This window comes from Microchirus variegatus, assembly GCF_963457635.1.
Source record: "Microchirus variegatus genome assembly, chromosome: 11".
Taxonomy (NCBI): Eukaryota; Metazoa; Chordata; class Actinopteri; order Pleuronectiformes; family Soleidae; genus Microchirus; species Microchirus variegatus.
Genome location: NC_139812.1, coordinates 27,147,650 through 27,165,306, shown reverse-complemented (window position 1 = coordinate 27,165,306; position 17,657 = coordinate 27,147,650). Strand labels below are relative to the sequence as shown.

At 41.9% G+C, this 17,657-nt stretch overlaps 1 protein-coding gene across 1 annotated transcript in view; it reads right to left on the bottom strand.

The window, feature by feature from the left end:
• Positions 1–1,063: 1,063 nt before the first annotated feature.
• Positions 1,064–17,657, bottom strand: part of LOC310933903 (uncharacterized protein) — a gene marked incomplete at both ends in the record, with an annotated part of 56,606 nt that continues 40,012 nt past the window's right edge. The window contains 2 exons of the mRNA XM_083897473.1: positions 1,064–1,223; positions 1,382–1,519. Of these exons, the coding sequence (XP_083753599.1) occupies positions 1,064–1,223; positions 1,382–1,519 (298 nt within the window). The remainder of the gene's footprint in view (positions 1,224–1,381; positions 1,520–17,657) is intronic.

Here is a 17,657-nt window from a genome sequence, read left to right as displayed (position 1 = left end):
GCGATATAATGATAATAATAATAATAATGATGACGATTAGTGGAAAAGACGCTTTAAAGGTGCAGTATGTAATAAATCTAAAGCAACTGGCCGTAAAATCCTCCTAATATGTCACAGAGACTCAGGAATAATGTTCATATAACAAACTGAACTCACCAACAACAACAGTACAGACAAAATATTTGCATTAAAAAAAATCTTTTGCAGACTGCAAATCATGTTTGGCATGTGGCGCCACCTACCGCCGTCTACCAATCATTGCAGTCTGTAGAGTCTCAGCTGCCGAGCAACCACGGGTTGACAGTTACGTCAGAAAACTGGAACCTAAAAGACCTTGTTGTTTTGAATTTGAATGTAGTAACCGTTTTTGGCCACATTCTTACATACGGCGCCTTTAAGATATCGGGATTAGATGTAAAATCGCGTTTACCTGCCGTGGCACCGTTTACCAGTTAGTGCCGTTAGCTGCGTTAGCTCCTTTAGCTGCCTACAGTCGAACAGGAGCGGTCTGTTTATAAAAGGAAAAGAGCAGCGCTAACAAATAACCAGCGTACCTGTGTACTGCGTATGTGTGCCTCTGTTTTTAAAGTTTAGCGTTACTTTAGAGATTCATTTTGAAAATCAGGAGTCACGTAAACATGACGTTAACGTGCGATAACATCATGTTTAAATATCAAAACACGATACAACTAGTGCTAGGCAAGTTAACGGCGGTCAACGAAGACGCGCATATGACGTCATGTTTACGTGCTGCGGTACATGGGTCCAGGCACCATTTACTAGCTAGCTCCGTTAGCTCCTTTAGCACCGTTAGCACGCCTACAGTGGAAATGGAGCGGTCTTCGTTTATTAAATGAAAACAGCAGCGCTACAAATAACCAGCGTACCGCCGTTTTTAAAGTTTAGCTTTACTTTAGAGACTCATTTTAACAATCGGGAGTCACGTAAACATGAAGATAATGCATTAATGCGCTAACCTGCCCAGGACTAGAAAAAGTGTCTTTTTCCAGGCAAACTCTCACAAGCAAACTAAAGAACCCAGGATGATTCACTATTGTCTCACTTACTGGTGTTGCAGTTGTGTTGCAGTTGTGTTGCGGTTGTGTTGCAGCTGTATAGCGAGGTAAGCGATGCAGCAGTTGACCCTGGGTTCGCTCTCCTCCAGCCATCGTTCCTCTCCGGTGGATCCACCGTGGCTCCCAGCGGTGGCAGGTGCATTTATTCTGTCAATTAGAAGACGAGGGAGAAAACAGTTGGACGGCTAAATGAAAAAAGGGGACACGCTGCTGCTGCTGCTGGTGGACGCCGTCCCTCCCTCCCTCCCTCCCTCCCTCGTTTCCCCTCCCCGTCTTCTTATGTTTTTGGCCTTGGCTCAACTGACTGGCTCCACGCCAGGTGCCTGTAGAGTGACTTTGGACGGTGGTGGTTGTGTGCCAGCGTAGGAGCTGCTGTCATTGGTGGCCCCTCCGTGGTCTCCTGGGAGGGAGCACGCAGGGCGAGGTTGTTAATGCTTTCAGATCTGGTTAAAACCAGGGTGACAGCTCTGTTACCTGAGCGGGAGGCAGGTGAGAGGAGGTTTGAGGGAGTAAAGGGCGTCTGCTTCCCTTCACTCGGCTAATATTAGCCGCTGCGCACAGGAACAGGTCGTAAAGGACGCTGAAGCTCGGTCACTCCGTACTCTGTGTTTACACATGTGCCGCGTACGTGAAACTATACGCATAAATTAGGATTAAAGTAGTTCCATGTTTTACAATCCGTGTTAACCTCTATACACTAGTTTAAGAATGTGTTAACCCCTTAATCTCACCATTACAGATGATTTTCTTGACTGGAAACTGCTTTGTTCACCTGCACCAAAGTCCATGATAAAAATCATCGATTTTAAACCACTGCATTCAGGAGTTGTTGATCCACTGCTGCCTCCGTCACTACGTTAAAACGTGTTATTTTATAACTTTATTGTGAGAACTTTTATTTGGATTGATCTCAGTGACACAAGATTAAAAAATAAGGCAACAGTAGACCAGCAGCTCTTGTTTCTTCATGAGCTAAAAACGCTGATTTTCTCTATGGACTTTGGTGTGGGAGAGTGAACCTTTTATTTTGCAGTGTAACTGTAAAATTAGTCAATTTTATTGGGTTAAGCTAAAGTGGCTAAAATTGTGTGTCTGTGACTACTTCCTGTTACTGCAAATGTATTTCTATAGTTGTAAAATGGCTATTAAAATTACAGTAACATAGAAACCTGTATTTTATTTGTTAAAGTTATTTAATAGAATGAAAGATATCGTAAAAAAACAAAATTTTACACAGGAAGTAGTACAGAGCGGAAGTCAGAGGCATTTATTTTGAAAGCCAGGTTGTCAGTTGACAGTGGAGCGATATAAGATTGTTTGAATACATCAAAACATTGTACTTTTATGTAATTTTTACAAGAATTAAAACTAAAATAAGACAACATAATAGCTTTATTTATTTTATTTATTTTTTTAATAACAAGTATGAAAAACATAATATAACCCAGAACAAAACAGTTATGTGTCACTATCTCTTTAAAGTTCTAGTCCGCATCTTTGTTGTTGTTGTTCTGTTTTTTTTCCCCAGCAATTTATGTGCACAAATTTTAACGTTTGGAAAAAGAAAAGACAGTTTGAGTTTGTGGTTTGAAAAAAAGAAAGAAAGATGAGGACTTAAGCGCTAGATTATGCATGTATGTGTGTGTGTGTAAAACATACTTTCATCCCTGCAGTTGTGTGTTTACATGTGTGTGTGTTTGTGTGTGTGTGCGGGGGGAGGCAGTGGGTGGGGGAGTGTGTGTGTGTGGAATGGACAGATTCCGACGCATAATTTAAATTTAATTGGACTGGGCCTGACTGGCCTGGGTCAAAATGAAGAGAAAATCAGTCGCATTAATCAAGATAAAATTATCAGCTGATTAATCAGTGTTCTAATTATGGCTCCAGCGCTTCTCTTCTTTGTTCTGTTTAAATTAGTCTGCGTCATTGTCTTTTCCATATGGCCAACATGTACCCCCCCGCCCCACCCACCCCCTCAAAATGCCCAGAGAAAACACACACACACACACTTATTAAAACACACACAAACCACAATAACAACATAACCATTAGCAACATTATAGTGACATATTTGCCAAATTTAATAACCCTAACCCAAATTTTTTTTATTTTCCAGGGGGCGCTGTGAAGCCATTTTGCCACACACAAAACTGTGACACACATCACACTGAATCAACTTTGTGTTTTTTAGTGACTTCACACAATTTAATTGGACTAGAGGGAACAAGAAACTGTAAAATATGATGTTTCTTGTTGCCACTAGGGGGCGCTCTGTTGAAAACTAAATATTTCCACGTAGATGTCTTCAAGGTGGAACTGTTATAAATAGTAGCAAGTTTGGTTCAGATTGGACCTTCGATAGTGCAGTTATAACAGTTTTCGTGTTTTTTTGCCGACACAGCAGAATTTGCTGCAATTTTGTCACCCCCTACTGCGCACACCACGTCACATTAAGTGCAGCTTTTAACAGCTTTTAATTCTGATCATGTCCAGAGTGACCTGACCAAATTTGGAGTTGATTTTGTTCAAATACCACATGTGCCAAAATCACCAAAAATGGCAATGTGACGCAAATAGGGTGGCTTTCAGTTGGGTTTGGGTCAATGCGAACCAATATAAATTTTTTCATGCACAACATTGTGACGCACATCACACTTAATCAACTTTGTGTGTTTTAGTGAATGCACACAATTTAAGTGGATTAGAGGACACAAGAAACTGTAAAATATGATGTTTCTTGTTGCCACTAGGGGGCGCTCTGTTGAAAACTAAATATTTCCACGTAGATGTCTTCAACTTGGAACTATTATAAATAGTAGCAAGTTTGGTTCCGATTGGACCTTTTATAGTGCAGTTATAACAGTTTTCAGGTTTTTTTGCCGACACAGCAGAATTTTCCACAACTTTGTCGCCCCCTAGTGCCCACACCGTGTCACATTAAGTAAAGCTTTTAACAGCGTTTAATCCTGATCATGTCCAGAGTGACCTGAACAAATTTTAAGTTGATTTGAAGTTGATTTTGTACAAATACCACATGTGCAAAATCAGCAAAAGTGGCTTTCTGTTGGGTTTGGGTCAATGTGGACCAAATTCATTAATGTATGTGAAACCGAGCCATTTGAACAACTGTTTAAAATGCGCGGGGAAAATAATTAGCCCCATTCACTGAGCTACTTTTATCCGTAAATTTTCATGCAAAATTTCATAAAATATTTATAGGCCCTCAAATGAGTGATTTTTGAAAAACGTGAACTACTCTGTAAAGACTCCACTTTCTTTTATAGACTTCAAGCTTTTTCCTCACTATATACATATATATATATTTTTTTTTTGAATGTGTCAAAGGTGAAGTGTTTAGAAAATGTGCGCGGCAATCAGAGCCATTTTTCAAGACCCTCATTTTGATTTATGGAGACTTCATGGAAATGACGGTAAACAAGAGTCGAGTGCATCTGTACAGGAGTGAGGTAAGGCTGGATGATAAATGGAAACTTAATAGCCTCAGGTTTTCTTCTTCTGAGGGCAGACGCTGCAGAAAAACTGAAGTTTGTGCTTCTCACGAACTGAAAGGCGTGTTCGGTTTACACTGAAGGTCGGAAGTTGTTAGCGATACTGGTCGCTAACTTTAGCGATTTAAAACGATGTCGTAACATGTCCACGGATAAAAACGGAACGGTGCTATATGTACGACTGATTTAGAGTAAAAAAAAAAGAGAATTGTAATATTTTATAATACTCAAACCCAACTTTTTAAAATTGACGCAATTGGTGGCGATTTCAGATTCCCAATGTCCGGGTTTTGCAAACATGGGAATGTTCGGAATTAACGAAGTTATTACAATTTGTTACAAGACTGGAACGCACGGACAAAATAATAATTGATTCTTCGGAAACTAAATTTGTGTGCTAGCATGAGAAATTCGAAATTTGTTGATTATTTGTTTTTAAAAAAAGAGTAAAATCGCAATTAGCGATGGAGCAGTAGGAGCCTCAAGCGATTGTTGTTTGCATGAACAATTTAATTGTTTTGTTCATATTTTAAAGTGTAGAAATATATTTGACCAATGTTTCATGTGTTAATCTAGCACAATTTAAAAAGGGGAAACAACTAAATACAACATTTCAAAGACGTTTGACGCGGTCGAATAAACGTTACCAAAAAAATACCAACACAAATTAGTACATTTATTTAAAAAATAAGCTTCAATAGCATCATCTTCACCTTTCCTATCAAACTGCTTTTCGTTATTTAGCAGCAATTCCTTGCTTTAGTCACTAATTAGCATTAGCTCATCGGTCTTTTATCGCCCACTTGTGGCTGCAGAGTGTAAATACAGACCGTGAATGAACTAATTAATCTCAGGTTATTTATTTATTTATTTATTTTTTCACGCCACGTTTAGCTTCGTGCTCGTTTTAAAACAGTGCAGCGATGCTAACCACGGCGCTAACACTGAAGCGTCAGTGAGAGTGGACTGGGACTGCGGCGTGTGAATAAAACATGTTCTGTTGCTACAGGGGCCGCGCATTAGGAAGGACAAAGTGGTGATTATTAGACCGACCTGAGCGCGAGCGCTAATTCCCATCACTCCTCCATTGTTCCTCTTTTACTCCTCCCTTTACTCCCCCTCCTATTAATCCTCGCTTTTATCAGCCTTCTTTTAAAAGTTAGCCACAGAAGAAATTGTGTTAAAAAAAATAGACATTTTCCTTTGTTTATATTTTTCTGTTTAAAATGACAGGTTTGATTCTACTAAATATGTCACTTAAAATATTAACATTTCTGTACTATATAGTCTAATTATTTAGGTTATTTAGGGAATTCACACACGATTATGATGTCGAAACATCTGCCAATATCCTGGAGTTTGTTTAGTTAGATTTAAAGTGGAATTTTTATCCTTATTTAACAGCTTCTGAGTCATTTTGACGGTTAAATGTCTTGTTGCGGGGAGATTCGTGGCTGTCTCCACTGCCCCCTACTGTCTGTCAACAGAAAAACAGCTGTGCTAGCGTCGCGAGAAACATGACGAGATCAGATTTTTACAACAGCGAGGATAAAGAGGTAGACGATGGATGGATGGATGTTTACGGTGGTGTAGCGGAAATATGTACTCCCAACTCCCACCTGTAGGGGGAGCTCTGTACAGAGAAAAAGACTTGCGACAAAAAGTTCTGCTTTAGAAAAAAAGACACATTTCGTACAATTCAATCGTTTACGTGGACGCGGAATTAAATTAACCAAAGTGCTAATTCCTCGGAAGTCAAATCATTAGAAGAAGAAGCAGAAGCAGAGGATAGCAATAAAGTAAAACATAAAAATGCTAACGCCGTACGTTCGCGGCAGTATCGTGGATAATCTCTGTATTTTGTAGAGGTAAAACAAACAAAAACAAATCACTGCGTTAAAAATACACAGTAGAAGGAAATGATAAGAGTAACGGCCATTATTCTGTTTTCGGAATGGAAATACAGCGCTAACAAAACGGAGATATGTCGCGCTTACGTGGCTCAGACACGTGATAGATAGCACCGAACCAGGAAGTCACGATTGGATCGTTTATATAAACATCAATCCAAAATATACCCGAATTCGGAATGAAATGAGTTTCCGAATGGACTGTATCAGATCGGGATCACTTGCGTAGCTAGCTTTACTCCGCACCAAATCCCATAGAGGAAATCAACGTTTTTAGCGCACACAGTGCCTCGTGTGGTTAGTTTGTGTCGCAAGTTCAATCCTAACAAAGGAATTACAAACACTGAATTTACAAAATAGTATTCTAACTCGCTGATAATCGGCAGGAAAAAGCTCCTTCCTCACGTGACGCCGTGTCAAATTCTGTAGCGTACATCGCTAAGCTAAGGCCGCGTACGTGGCGTAAATCGGCGGGAACAGAAACGGATGCAGCTGCTCGGTGTTTTTCATTGAGTCGTCAGCGTGTCGGCGTTGAATCAGTCCACTCACGCCAGCACCGGAGACCAAGCCTCTCTGAATATGTAATTAGTCGTCGCTGTACGAGTGCCTCATGAATATTCATGGCCTTTTTAATTAGGTGGGTCTCTTCACAGCGAGCCGCCACAAAAAGTTACCTCGTCGCCTCGCTCACACACACACACAGGGTGTGACTGTGTGTGTGTGAACGTCTTTCTCCTCGAGTGTTCATATATGGGGGGGTGGGGGGGGGATCATCAAGAAAAGCAGTGTGAAATGACAGCGAGGAAAAAATAGAAGCAGATGAAAACAGATGTGTGTGTTCGTTGGTTTGTCTGTGCAGGGATTTCCAGGTGAAACTGGCTACAGCAACAAATAAAAAATACGTCTTTGTGTCGCGTTTGAGTCAAATTGTAATTAAATCTGTTTCGAAGGAAGATTCTTTGTGGTGGAAGCAAATAGATTCGGTTTCTCAGTTTCGTAAAAACGTGAACACTTTCTCGTTTCTTTGCTGCCGTGCGACAAAAGGAATCGCTAAAACCGGATAATTGTGGTTTTGCGGACGAAACGAGACGTCATCAATTTGAGATTCAACATTTTCTCTTTCAGCACAATTCAGAAGGCCTCAAAAATAAGAAAATGAAGTCCCTGCCAGTTTTAAATCACAGTGCGTCACTACTTCATGTCTCCACAAGGTGGTGCTGCTCAAATAAATGAAACTTGGGTGGAAGTGACCTGACCTGAAGAAGAGGGACTTTACTGCGAGATAACGGTGGAGAAAAGCTACATTAAGAGGCGCTTCATCCACGTTCAATACATAGACTTCATGACCTTTGACCTTTGACCTCCATGTTGTGAATAACTTTTCAGGTTAGCGTTTTTTGCTTTCCTCACTGAGACAGATATTGTGGTGTATTGTCTCGCTATATATTGATTATCACAGAATCGCTGTATCGCGATATTATTGATATCGAGGTATTTAGGATGCGACAAAGACACAGGACTACGTTTAAAAAAACAAAGGTTAGCGTCAGATTGGTGTCCCGTCTTCTTGTGCGACTCAAAAAAAAGTTAGCGGACGTGTGTCTCAACCACATTTTTCCGTGTTTTCCATCAGAAATGGTCCCAGCAATGCTGAACAAAAGTTAACGTACAATTAGTTTTATGTTCAAGATTTTCACGTTGGCTTTTGCAAAGAATCGCGCTGCCAATCAGGATTGGGATTCACACACTCACCATTCTGCGTGGAGTTTACGAGTTCTGCGCGTGTCTTTGTGGTTTTTTCCAAAAATGATAGAGCTAGTGCTAAGCTAACGGCGGTTAACGATAACGCACATCGACCCATGACGCGTTTCCGTGATGAATGACCGAAAATAAGATGCGCATAAGACGTCATGTTTACGCGGCGCTACACCGGAGTCCAGGCACTAGCTCCGTTAGCTCCATTAGCTCCTTTAGCGGCGTTAGCGCGCCTACAGTGGAACTGGAGCAGTCTTCGTTTATTAAACGAAAAGAGCAGCGCTACAAATAACCAGCGTACCTGTGTTTTTAAAGTTTAGCGTTACTTTAGAGACTCATTTTAACAATCTGGAGTCACGCGTGTCTTTTTCCAGTCAGTCGTCATGGAAACGCGTTGTGCGTTAACGTTGAAGACGTTCACGTGTCGTGCGTTAACGTTGACGCCGTTAACATGGCCAGCACTAGCTAGAACGTTAGACACATTCGGTCGGGTTAGTCGCTCGGGCACAGTAGTCGCTCGGTCACAGACGTGAAAAATCTACGTATGTTGTGAACATAGCATCGTACGATCTCGAGCGTTACAGCTGACGCTAGCGCCGCCTGAGAACACGAACAAGAGAACACGACGGCGTGAAGAGTCGGCGTCCACTTTCCTCGGACAACAGAGGTCACCGCCAGCATGTGAGAGATCCACGTAGCGGTTAAGGTCAGCTTATTTACTAAAGTGGCCGCTTGACAACAGGACTGACATCACATTAAACGCCTCCCCGCCGCTGACATGTTTACGGCCGTCACGCGTGAACAGAGCGACGGAGACATTAACGTTCAATCTCATAAGTGATCCGCGGCGAGCAGAGTGGGCGGTGACATCAGCGGCGGAAAAGTGACTTTTTATAGGCCGCCGCCCGCCGCCGCGTCTGCGACGTCTGATAAAAAGCGCGGTGAGTGACGCTCGGGGCTGGAAAAGTAAAGTGCAGGTTTATTAAAGAGTTTCTTTATCTCCACATCAACACACACGAGATTTATTAAGCCTTAAATTATCCTAATGTTTCTCTGAGTGGGATTTTTTTATACGAAGACTCAGGTGTGGAGTTTCACGTCTAAAAGGACCTTTTTTTGGGGGGGGAAAATCTGCTGCGTCCAGACTGAAAAATTGCTTTATTGGTTGAGATTAATTCATAATATATCTCAGTCTGGTCTCACCCAGGGAGAAGATTAACGGCTTATTTGCCTTTTTTCCATTTTCTCCACAATATGTAACATGAGTAGAAGCTCAATCATCTTTTTTTTTTTTTTTTTTAATCTGTGAATCAGGTATTTTATTTAAAAATCAACCACTGCACGAGGTGTCGTATCTCACTCTCATTCCTCTACAATAAAAAACACCAACACACACACACACACACACACAGTGACATGCCTGATTCTGGCTCCAAATGCAGGACAAGAGCGACCTCTACTGGACGCTCAGAGTCGATGCAACCACAAGGAGGAGGAGGAAGTGAAAAGATAGAATTCAGCGCAATCGCGGCTAATTAGACGCTCACATATATGATATCCCTTATATTAAAATAGATTTGCATAAATTAATTTAGAACTCAGTTGGATAATATAAGGGCACCGGACCTTTCTTATCAGTGTACATGTAGATACATCTGCATGTTACTGTATATGGCAAAAAATGACAAATAAAGCTTCTAAAAAGTATTTTCAAAATAGATGTAATGCATAAATTTGAGTCCAGAACAATGTGCTTGAACATGTGTCATATTTTGAATAAATCATTTTTTTAACAGTATTTTTAACTTCAGAACAAAAAATGTCAGGTGGCACAACCAAATATTTATAAAAATATATTTACAGTCCTAATATTTATTTTAAAATTAATGATTTGGCATCCCTTAAGGTGTCTACATTAGATAAACATTACGTTTTAAGCGTCCTTAACATCCAATTTTACATTTAAAGACAGGAAAATAATCACACTAATACACAAATTCATATATTCAGTATAATAACGACACACATTACATTTCTAAACCATTTTAGTCACTTTAACTTGTCATTTATTGGTTTAAATTGGTTGCACCACCTGACGAATAACATGCACGTCACACAAAAATATGCACGTCATGTCATTGACCCATATACAATTTAAATGTTTATGGACAAATGTAGACTTATAATGAAGGTAGATAGTGCTCACTCTCCCTGCACCAAACCCACGTAGAGAAAATCGCTGATTTTACATCACAGCACACAGGGGTTGTTGATCCACTGCTGCCTCTATTTCTAAGTTTAAAAGTGAAATTTTTGTGACTTTGGTGTTTGAAATCCGTCCGTCAGATCGACCTCGGTGACACGAACCGACCAAACGAGGCAGCAGTAGAACAGCGCCTCCTGTGTCCCGGTGAGATAAAAACGCTGATTTTTTCAATGGGGTTTGGTGTGGGAGATCAAAACGCCACAAGCTTCAATTTCCAGGCAGAAAATGTTTTTTTATGGTGTTTTTTATGGTGTTTTATATTAAAATTAGGCAGAAAATGTATTCCAATCATGGACTGGATTTTATTAGATGGAACTAGAGTGAAACCCTTCACTAGAGTGTCAATGTTTTCTTGCTGCGTCAGGTTACCACCACCTCCCCTCCCTCTCTCATTACGCCGTGTCATCGTCTGGCCTCGTTAGGCCTCGTCTCCTCCATTAAGGGGGCGTGCGGCTTGGCACAAAATGGCCGCCAGCAGTGCCCTCCCGCTGCCCCGGGAGGTGAGCGGCGGTGGCAGGAAAAACTGCCACCGGATGTCTCCGCCCCGGCCCGGCGGATCTATCCATCACCTCCCCGTTTATCACGCTCGTCCGCCGGCGCGGCGATCCATCAGAGCCTAAAGTGTCAGGCCCCGCCGGGGCAACTCCTGCAGCTCCACAGCAGCTCCCGTGGCAAATAAAGAAGAAACACAGCGGGATCGCAGACGACGGCGGCGAAGAGGGAAGGAAGGGAGGGAGGAGGTGGGTAAAGGAGATCTAACGCCGATATAGCAGCGTGGAGAATAAAAGAGGGTGTGGAGTGAGCACGATGAAGGGGAAATGTAACGCGTACAGGTGAGAAAGACAGCTGAAGGACACGAGCAAAGTAAAAAAAAACTGTTGTTTTGACTGGAAACTTGAAGTTTTGCGTCGCCTCGACCAAATCCCATTGAGAAAATCATCGATTTTTACATCACAGGATACAGGAGTTATTCATCCACCGCTGCCTCCACCGGCGACTTCCAACGTGCTATTGGGTGAATTGTGCGTTTGAAAACTTCCATACTGGTTTCACATTAATGACCCAAACTTCAGCAACTCAAGCGTCATCGTGAGCTAAAATCACCGATATTCACTGTGGACTTTGGTGCGGGAGAGCGAGTGGTACAAAGCTTCTAAGAAATGTCAAAATAAAGCGGGGAAATATTACATTAAGATGGCAAACACTTAGTTTAACATGGGTATTATTGAAACTGAAGGAGTTATTGTTATTATTATTATTATTCCGGTGAAAAATTGGAAGTGGGAGGGGCTAAAGTGTGACGCAAAAAAAGTGCTAGTAGGTCATCTCCTGTCGGGTTTAACGTAAATGAACGAAACTTGGTACACACGTTGATTAGGTTGAGCTTTAAATAAAAGTCGATGACAAGTGTCCTGTGAATCCTACAGGAAGGCCGCCATTTTTGATTGAACGCGAAAACTGATGCGGTTTTGGCGAATTTGCACCAATTCTACAAAAGCCATCTAGTTATTATTATTATTATGGTTACTAGTGCAGTGCCCGTAGGAAGTATGTATTCCTATAGTGGGAGCTGAAGATGATTTTTATTTTAGCTGCGCTGATGCTAATCGAAAACGAAAACATTTGCGTTGTGCCTAATGAGGTTGCGCTGTGTTTATATTATGTTAGCCCTACGCTAGTGCTAATCGTAGCCTCGCTAGATTACCTTTGGAAACAGGTTTGCCAAGTTAGCTGCAAAATAGTAGCATGCTAAATGCAAAATAAATATGTGCTCGCGTATCGGTGAACGGACACCTCGTCGTTTCAGTATTACACCGTGTTCTGCGGTGAACCGCGGGAAAATGTCTCAAATGTCGGACGTTAACCCAAATGTGACACCCGTCAAGGTCAACGCCGTCAAACCGCGGTCAACACACGTCTAGAACAGGTCCTTTACACGTTCTTGTCAACAGCCCGACTCAAACGTAGACGCTCCATAGGTCCGATCTCTTTACTCACTGGTGACCCCGCCCCCCCCCCCCCCCCCCCCCTCCTCGGGGTCAGAGTTCACCTTCTGCTGACAGGGCAACAACGCTGTCCTTTACGAGCGATGAAAGCTGACATCCTTCTGAAATGTCAAGCTGAATGTCAGGGCATGACTTCAGGCTAAGGGTCAAAACGACCCCCTACACACACACACACACACACGAAGCACCAGGTTGCGGCTAAAAAAAAGGGCTGCTCTTGACATTCTTACACCAGGAAACTCAGTGTCTGTATTTGCCTAAAGACCAAATCATAGACTGGATTTTAGCCTTGAGATTGCGGTTTTGTCAGTCCACTCGCATTTGCTGTGCTTTAGCGTCTAATTGTGCAAAATTGACAACATAAAAAAGAGTGGAGTTGCCACGTGGTGGCTAACCGCTACATCTATGCACAGTGTATGGATGCAATAAGTTTAGCTTAGCATCAAGAGCCAGCGAGTAGGCTGCAAAATAATACTTGCCCTGCAGTATCTTAGCAGAAACGTGGTGTTGTTTGTGCGACCGGTCGCTGGATCATTTGTGGTTTACGTGAGATAAAGCGAGAGCTAACGACAGTATACGTAAAACTATGAAGTTATTTCATGACGCGAAAACATTTGGTTTCTTGTTCAACGCGAAGACAAGAGTTCGGACAAAATCTAATGAATGATTGATATTGTTGATTGTTTACCGTGAAGATCATACAACGTGGTTTTGTATGAATTATTGACACATTATTAACATATTGACACATAGGAAAAACTGATTTTTAGCACTTAACAAAAAGACTTCAGCTAATAAATTAAAGCTTAAACTCCTAGCTTTACAATATCATGAAATTATGTTTATTGCTTTATCTCACCATTGGTTTTATGACAACAAATATAAGGTTGGAAACTGTAGCTATAATGTGTTGGGTTCACTAATGGCGTCAACGCTAACGCACATTAACGCATTTCGCGCTTCCATGGCGACTGACAGGAAAAAGAAGCGCTTGACGTTTACCAGTTAGCTCCTTTAGCGCCGTTAGCTGAGCCTACAGTGGAACTGGAACAGTCTGTTTGTTAAAACGAGAAGAGCAGCGCTACAAATAACTAGCTTACCTGTGTACTGCGTATGTGTGCGTCTGTTTTTAAAGTTTAGCGTTACTTTAGAGACTCATTTTAACAATCGGGGAGTCGCGGATAGATGACGTCACGCGCGACTTTTTCCGGTCAGTCGTCATGGAAGCGCTTCATGCATTAATGTGCGCTAACATGCTAGTTTTTTTCCCTTCTGTTCCCTGTTTATAGCCATGTTAAGGTGGGGCGCTAATGTCCTGGTTTCAGCTATTCCTTTAATGTCGCTTCTGCCTCCGTGTGCAGTGACATTTCCACAATAAGTCATTTTTCCCCTATTTCATCAACATGTACTACTTTTTTTTTTCTTTAGCCTTAAGTTACATTTTTCCTTTAATCTTAAAAACTTAAAAAGCAACGTAGCGCGGCAAAAACAACTCGTTATACGTTTTTCTCTCTGTTCCGATTTTCTTTTCCCTCGGCGACAAAGAAAAACGTCTGCTCAAGGTCGTCTTCAAGGTCTCCTCCCCCTGAAGTTTTGTTATCCCCTCGCCCGAGTGAACATTTCTCCTGAATAAAAAAAAGACAGAGGAAGGTGCGTAGAAGACGGGGAGTAAAAGTCCTGAGTAAGCGTTGCCTGCTGAGAGAAGTTCTTCCTCACCATCAATCCTCTGTCGGTGTCTGGATCCCTCGCCTCGTTAGCTAATTGAATAAATGAAAGATTGCTCTCGACTCCTTGGGCATCGTCTGTCCCTTTGGCTCTGAGGGTTTTTTTTCTCTTTCTTTTGTGCGGCGGTTGGTGGTGAATTCGCATAAAAATAACATTACAGTAATGACAGCGGAGGTAAATGCGTGTCAGTGTGTGTGTGTGAGTCCTGAAGGAGTGGGCGTTTTTTTCAAATGACACCTCCAGATGTGCTGATGAAGAGGAGGAAGCAGACGACGACGGCGGCGGCGGCGGCGGCGATGGCGGGGGGAAGTTTTTAGAGGAGACTGGAGTCACTCGACTCGCTGGCGTGAACGCTGCGGAGCATTGTATTCCCCGGTAAAATTAAAGAGGAGATTTATCTCGCACGCGGTGACCTCGACGGGCTGCAGCGGCTTTTTTCAAAAAATGTCGTTAACAGCTTCAGAGCGAGAATAGGCAGCATGTTTTTTGTCCATATTGATCAATAATTGGCGTCAACGTTAACGCACGTTAACGCATGAATCGTTTCCATGACGACTGATAGGAAAAAGACCGGTGTGACGTCATGTTTACGCGACTCCAGATTGTTAAAATGAGTCTCTAAAGTAACGCTAACCTTTTATTTTGTTTGCTGCTCTTTATATTAATAAACAGACCGCTCCAGTTCCACTGTAGGCGCTCTAATGGCGCCAACACAGCTAACGGAGCTAACAGAGCTAACTGGTAAATGGCGTCAACGTTAACGCATGGCACGTTTCCATGACGAGTGACCGGAAAAAGACGCGTTTAAGCGACTCCCGATTGTTAAAATGAGTCTCTAAAGTAACGCTAACCTTTAAAAACAGAGGCACACATACGCAGTACACGGACACGCTGGTTATTTGTAGCGCTGCACTTTTCGTGTAATAATAAACAGACCGCTCCAGTTCCACTGTAGGCTCAGCTAACGGCACTAAAGGAGCTAACGCAGCTAACAGAGCTAACTGGTAAACGGTGCCGCATCACGTAAACATGACGTCACGCGCGTCTTTTTCCAGTCAGTCGCCATGGAAACCCATCATGCGTTAACGGCGTCTACATTAACGCATGGCGCGTTTCCATGATGACTGACCGGAAAAAGACCCGCGCGACTCCCGATTGTTAAAATTTGTCTCTAAAGTAACGCTAACCTTTAAAAACAGAGGCACACATACGCAGTACACAGACACACTGGTTATTTGTAGCGCTGCTCATTTCGTGTTATAATAAACAGACCACTCCAATGCCACTGTAGGCACGCTAACCGGCGCTAAAGGAGCTAACGGTGATAACTGGTCAAAGGTGCCTGGACTCCGCTGCCGTGGCACGTAAACATGACGTCACTCGCATTTTTTTTCCAGTCAGTCGACATGGAAACGCGCCGTGCGCTAACGTTGACGCTGTTAACCGCTGCTAGCACGCTAACGTGCCCAGCACTAATAATTACGGTAAGTTAATTTATCGTCTTCAGCAACACTTCTTGATTCTTCTATAGGCTCCTGTTTCCAGGGGTCACATGACAGGTGATCACATGAAAAGACCTGCACTTAGAATCCTAGACGTGAGCAACAGTACGTCATGTGTTAGCATGATTTTTTCAGGTTATAGTAGAGAAATAAATGTACATTTTCTTCTTGGATTTGCGTGTGTTTACGCTGCCTTTTTACACATATTAAAGCTGCCTAATTTTGCAAAACACTTAACTCTGATTTCATGACCATCTCGACAAATTAGTCAAATTAGCAGCTCTGTATGAAATCTTAATACTTGGTCCAGATTGCTTTGTGTCACTTGCACACAAATGCATTTGTGCTGCCATATTTTTTACTCAAAAAAAGATATTTCACTCAAAGTGTGATATCACAGCGCCCTCTACAGGACAAACTACAGGAGTATCTTCACCCCAGAAGACACTCTTCCATAAATCACTTACACGTCTGCAAATAAGGTGAATATATCAGCGTATACTACCTTTGAAAAGTTAGAAATGTCCTTATTTTTGAAGGAAAAGCACTTTTTTTTCCAATGAATATAACATTAAATGAATCATAAATACACTCTATACATTGTTAATGTGGTAAACGACTATTCTAGCTGCAAACAAATGGTTTTTAATGGAATATGTACATAGGTGTATAGAGGCCCATTTCCAGTGGTACATTGTGTTTGCTAAGGACGTTAGAAGACTATTGGATGATTAGAAAACCCTTGTGCAATGATGTTAGCACAGCTTATTTTGAATAAAAATCATTATTTCTCATCTTGTCAATGTCTCGACTATATTTTCTATTAATTTTGCAACTCTTTTGATGAATAAAAGTCTGACTTTTAATGGAAAACACAACAAAAGTTGTATAAGGTGAGCCCAAACTTTTGAACGGTAGCGTAGCTCAAAGCAAAAATGGGGTTGCAGGTCTACTGATGCCTCATTTGGTAAGTTTATGTCACTTATGCAAGTCAAAATTAATTATTTATAATTGCAGAAAACATTAAATGACACACATGAACTCAGCAGCAGTGGATCAACATCTCTTTAAAGTGCTGGGATGTAAAATTGACGTTTTTCTCTGTGGAATTTGGTGCGGGAGAAACAACATTTGTGTCCAGTCAGAAACGGCTGTTTAACAAGAAGATAAATGTGCTTTTAAAAGCCTATAGGGTCTATAGATGAGTGTGTGTGTGTGTGTCCTGTGTGTGTGTGTGTGTGTGTACGACTGTACTTTTGATTGTGTGTCACAGTGAATTAGACTCTGTGTGGCATCCACCTGGCACACACCGCCACCGCGTGCCCTCTGCCCGTCACCCCACATATGTGCCCGGGATTAGAATTAATAACCAGCGCTGTCAATCACGATTTAATTATAATAACTCTTCATTAGTGTGCACACGTAGGTCACAGGCATCTGGCCCTCAGGACGGCCAATCTGGAGCCACTGTTAGTGCGAGTCTGCAGTAATCTGTGTGTGTGTGTGTGTGTGTGTGTGTGTGTGTGTGTGTGTGTGAAACACAGCTGCTGAGGTGAACAGAGATTGACAGAAAAAGAACTAGATTTGTGCGTTTGCCACTTAAAATAACACAAGCAGAAGGCCTCGTTCTTTACAGCAGACATTTTAGCTCGAAAAAGTTATATATAATAATAATAATAATAATAATAATAATAATAATACTACCTAGCTAACTATTTTAGTTCCCAGAACGTTACCTTTTGGTTGCAGGAATGTTCCTTGTAGGTTCCCCAGAGGTTCTCCAGTGGTTGACATGGAAAGTTTTCCTAGCCTTCCCAGACCGTTACCTTCTGGTTGCAGGAACGTTCCTTAAAGGTTCCTCCTGTGGTTGACATGGAAAGTTTTCCTAAGGTTAGTTTTTGGTTGCAC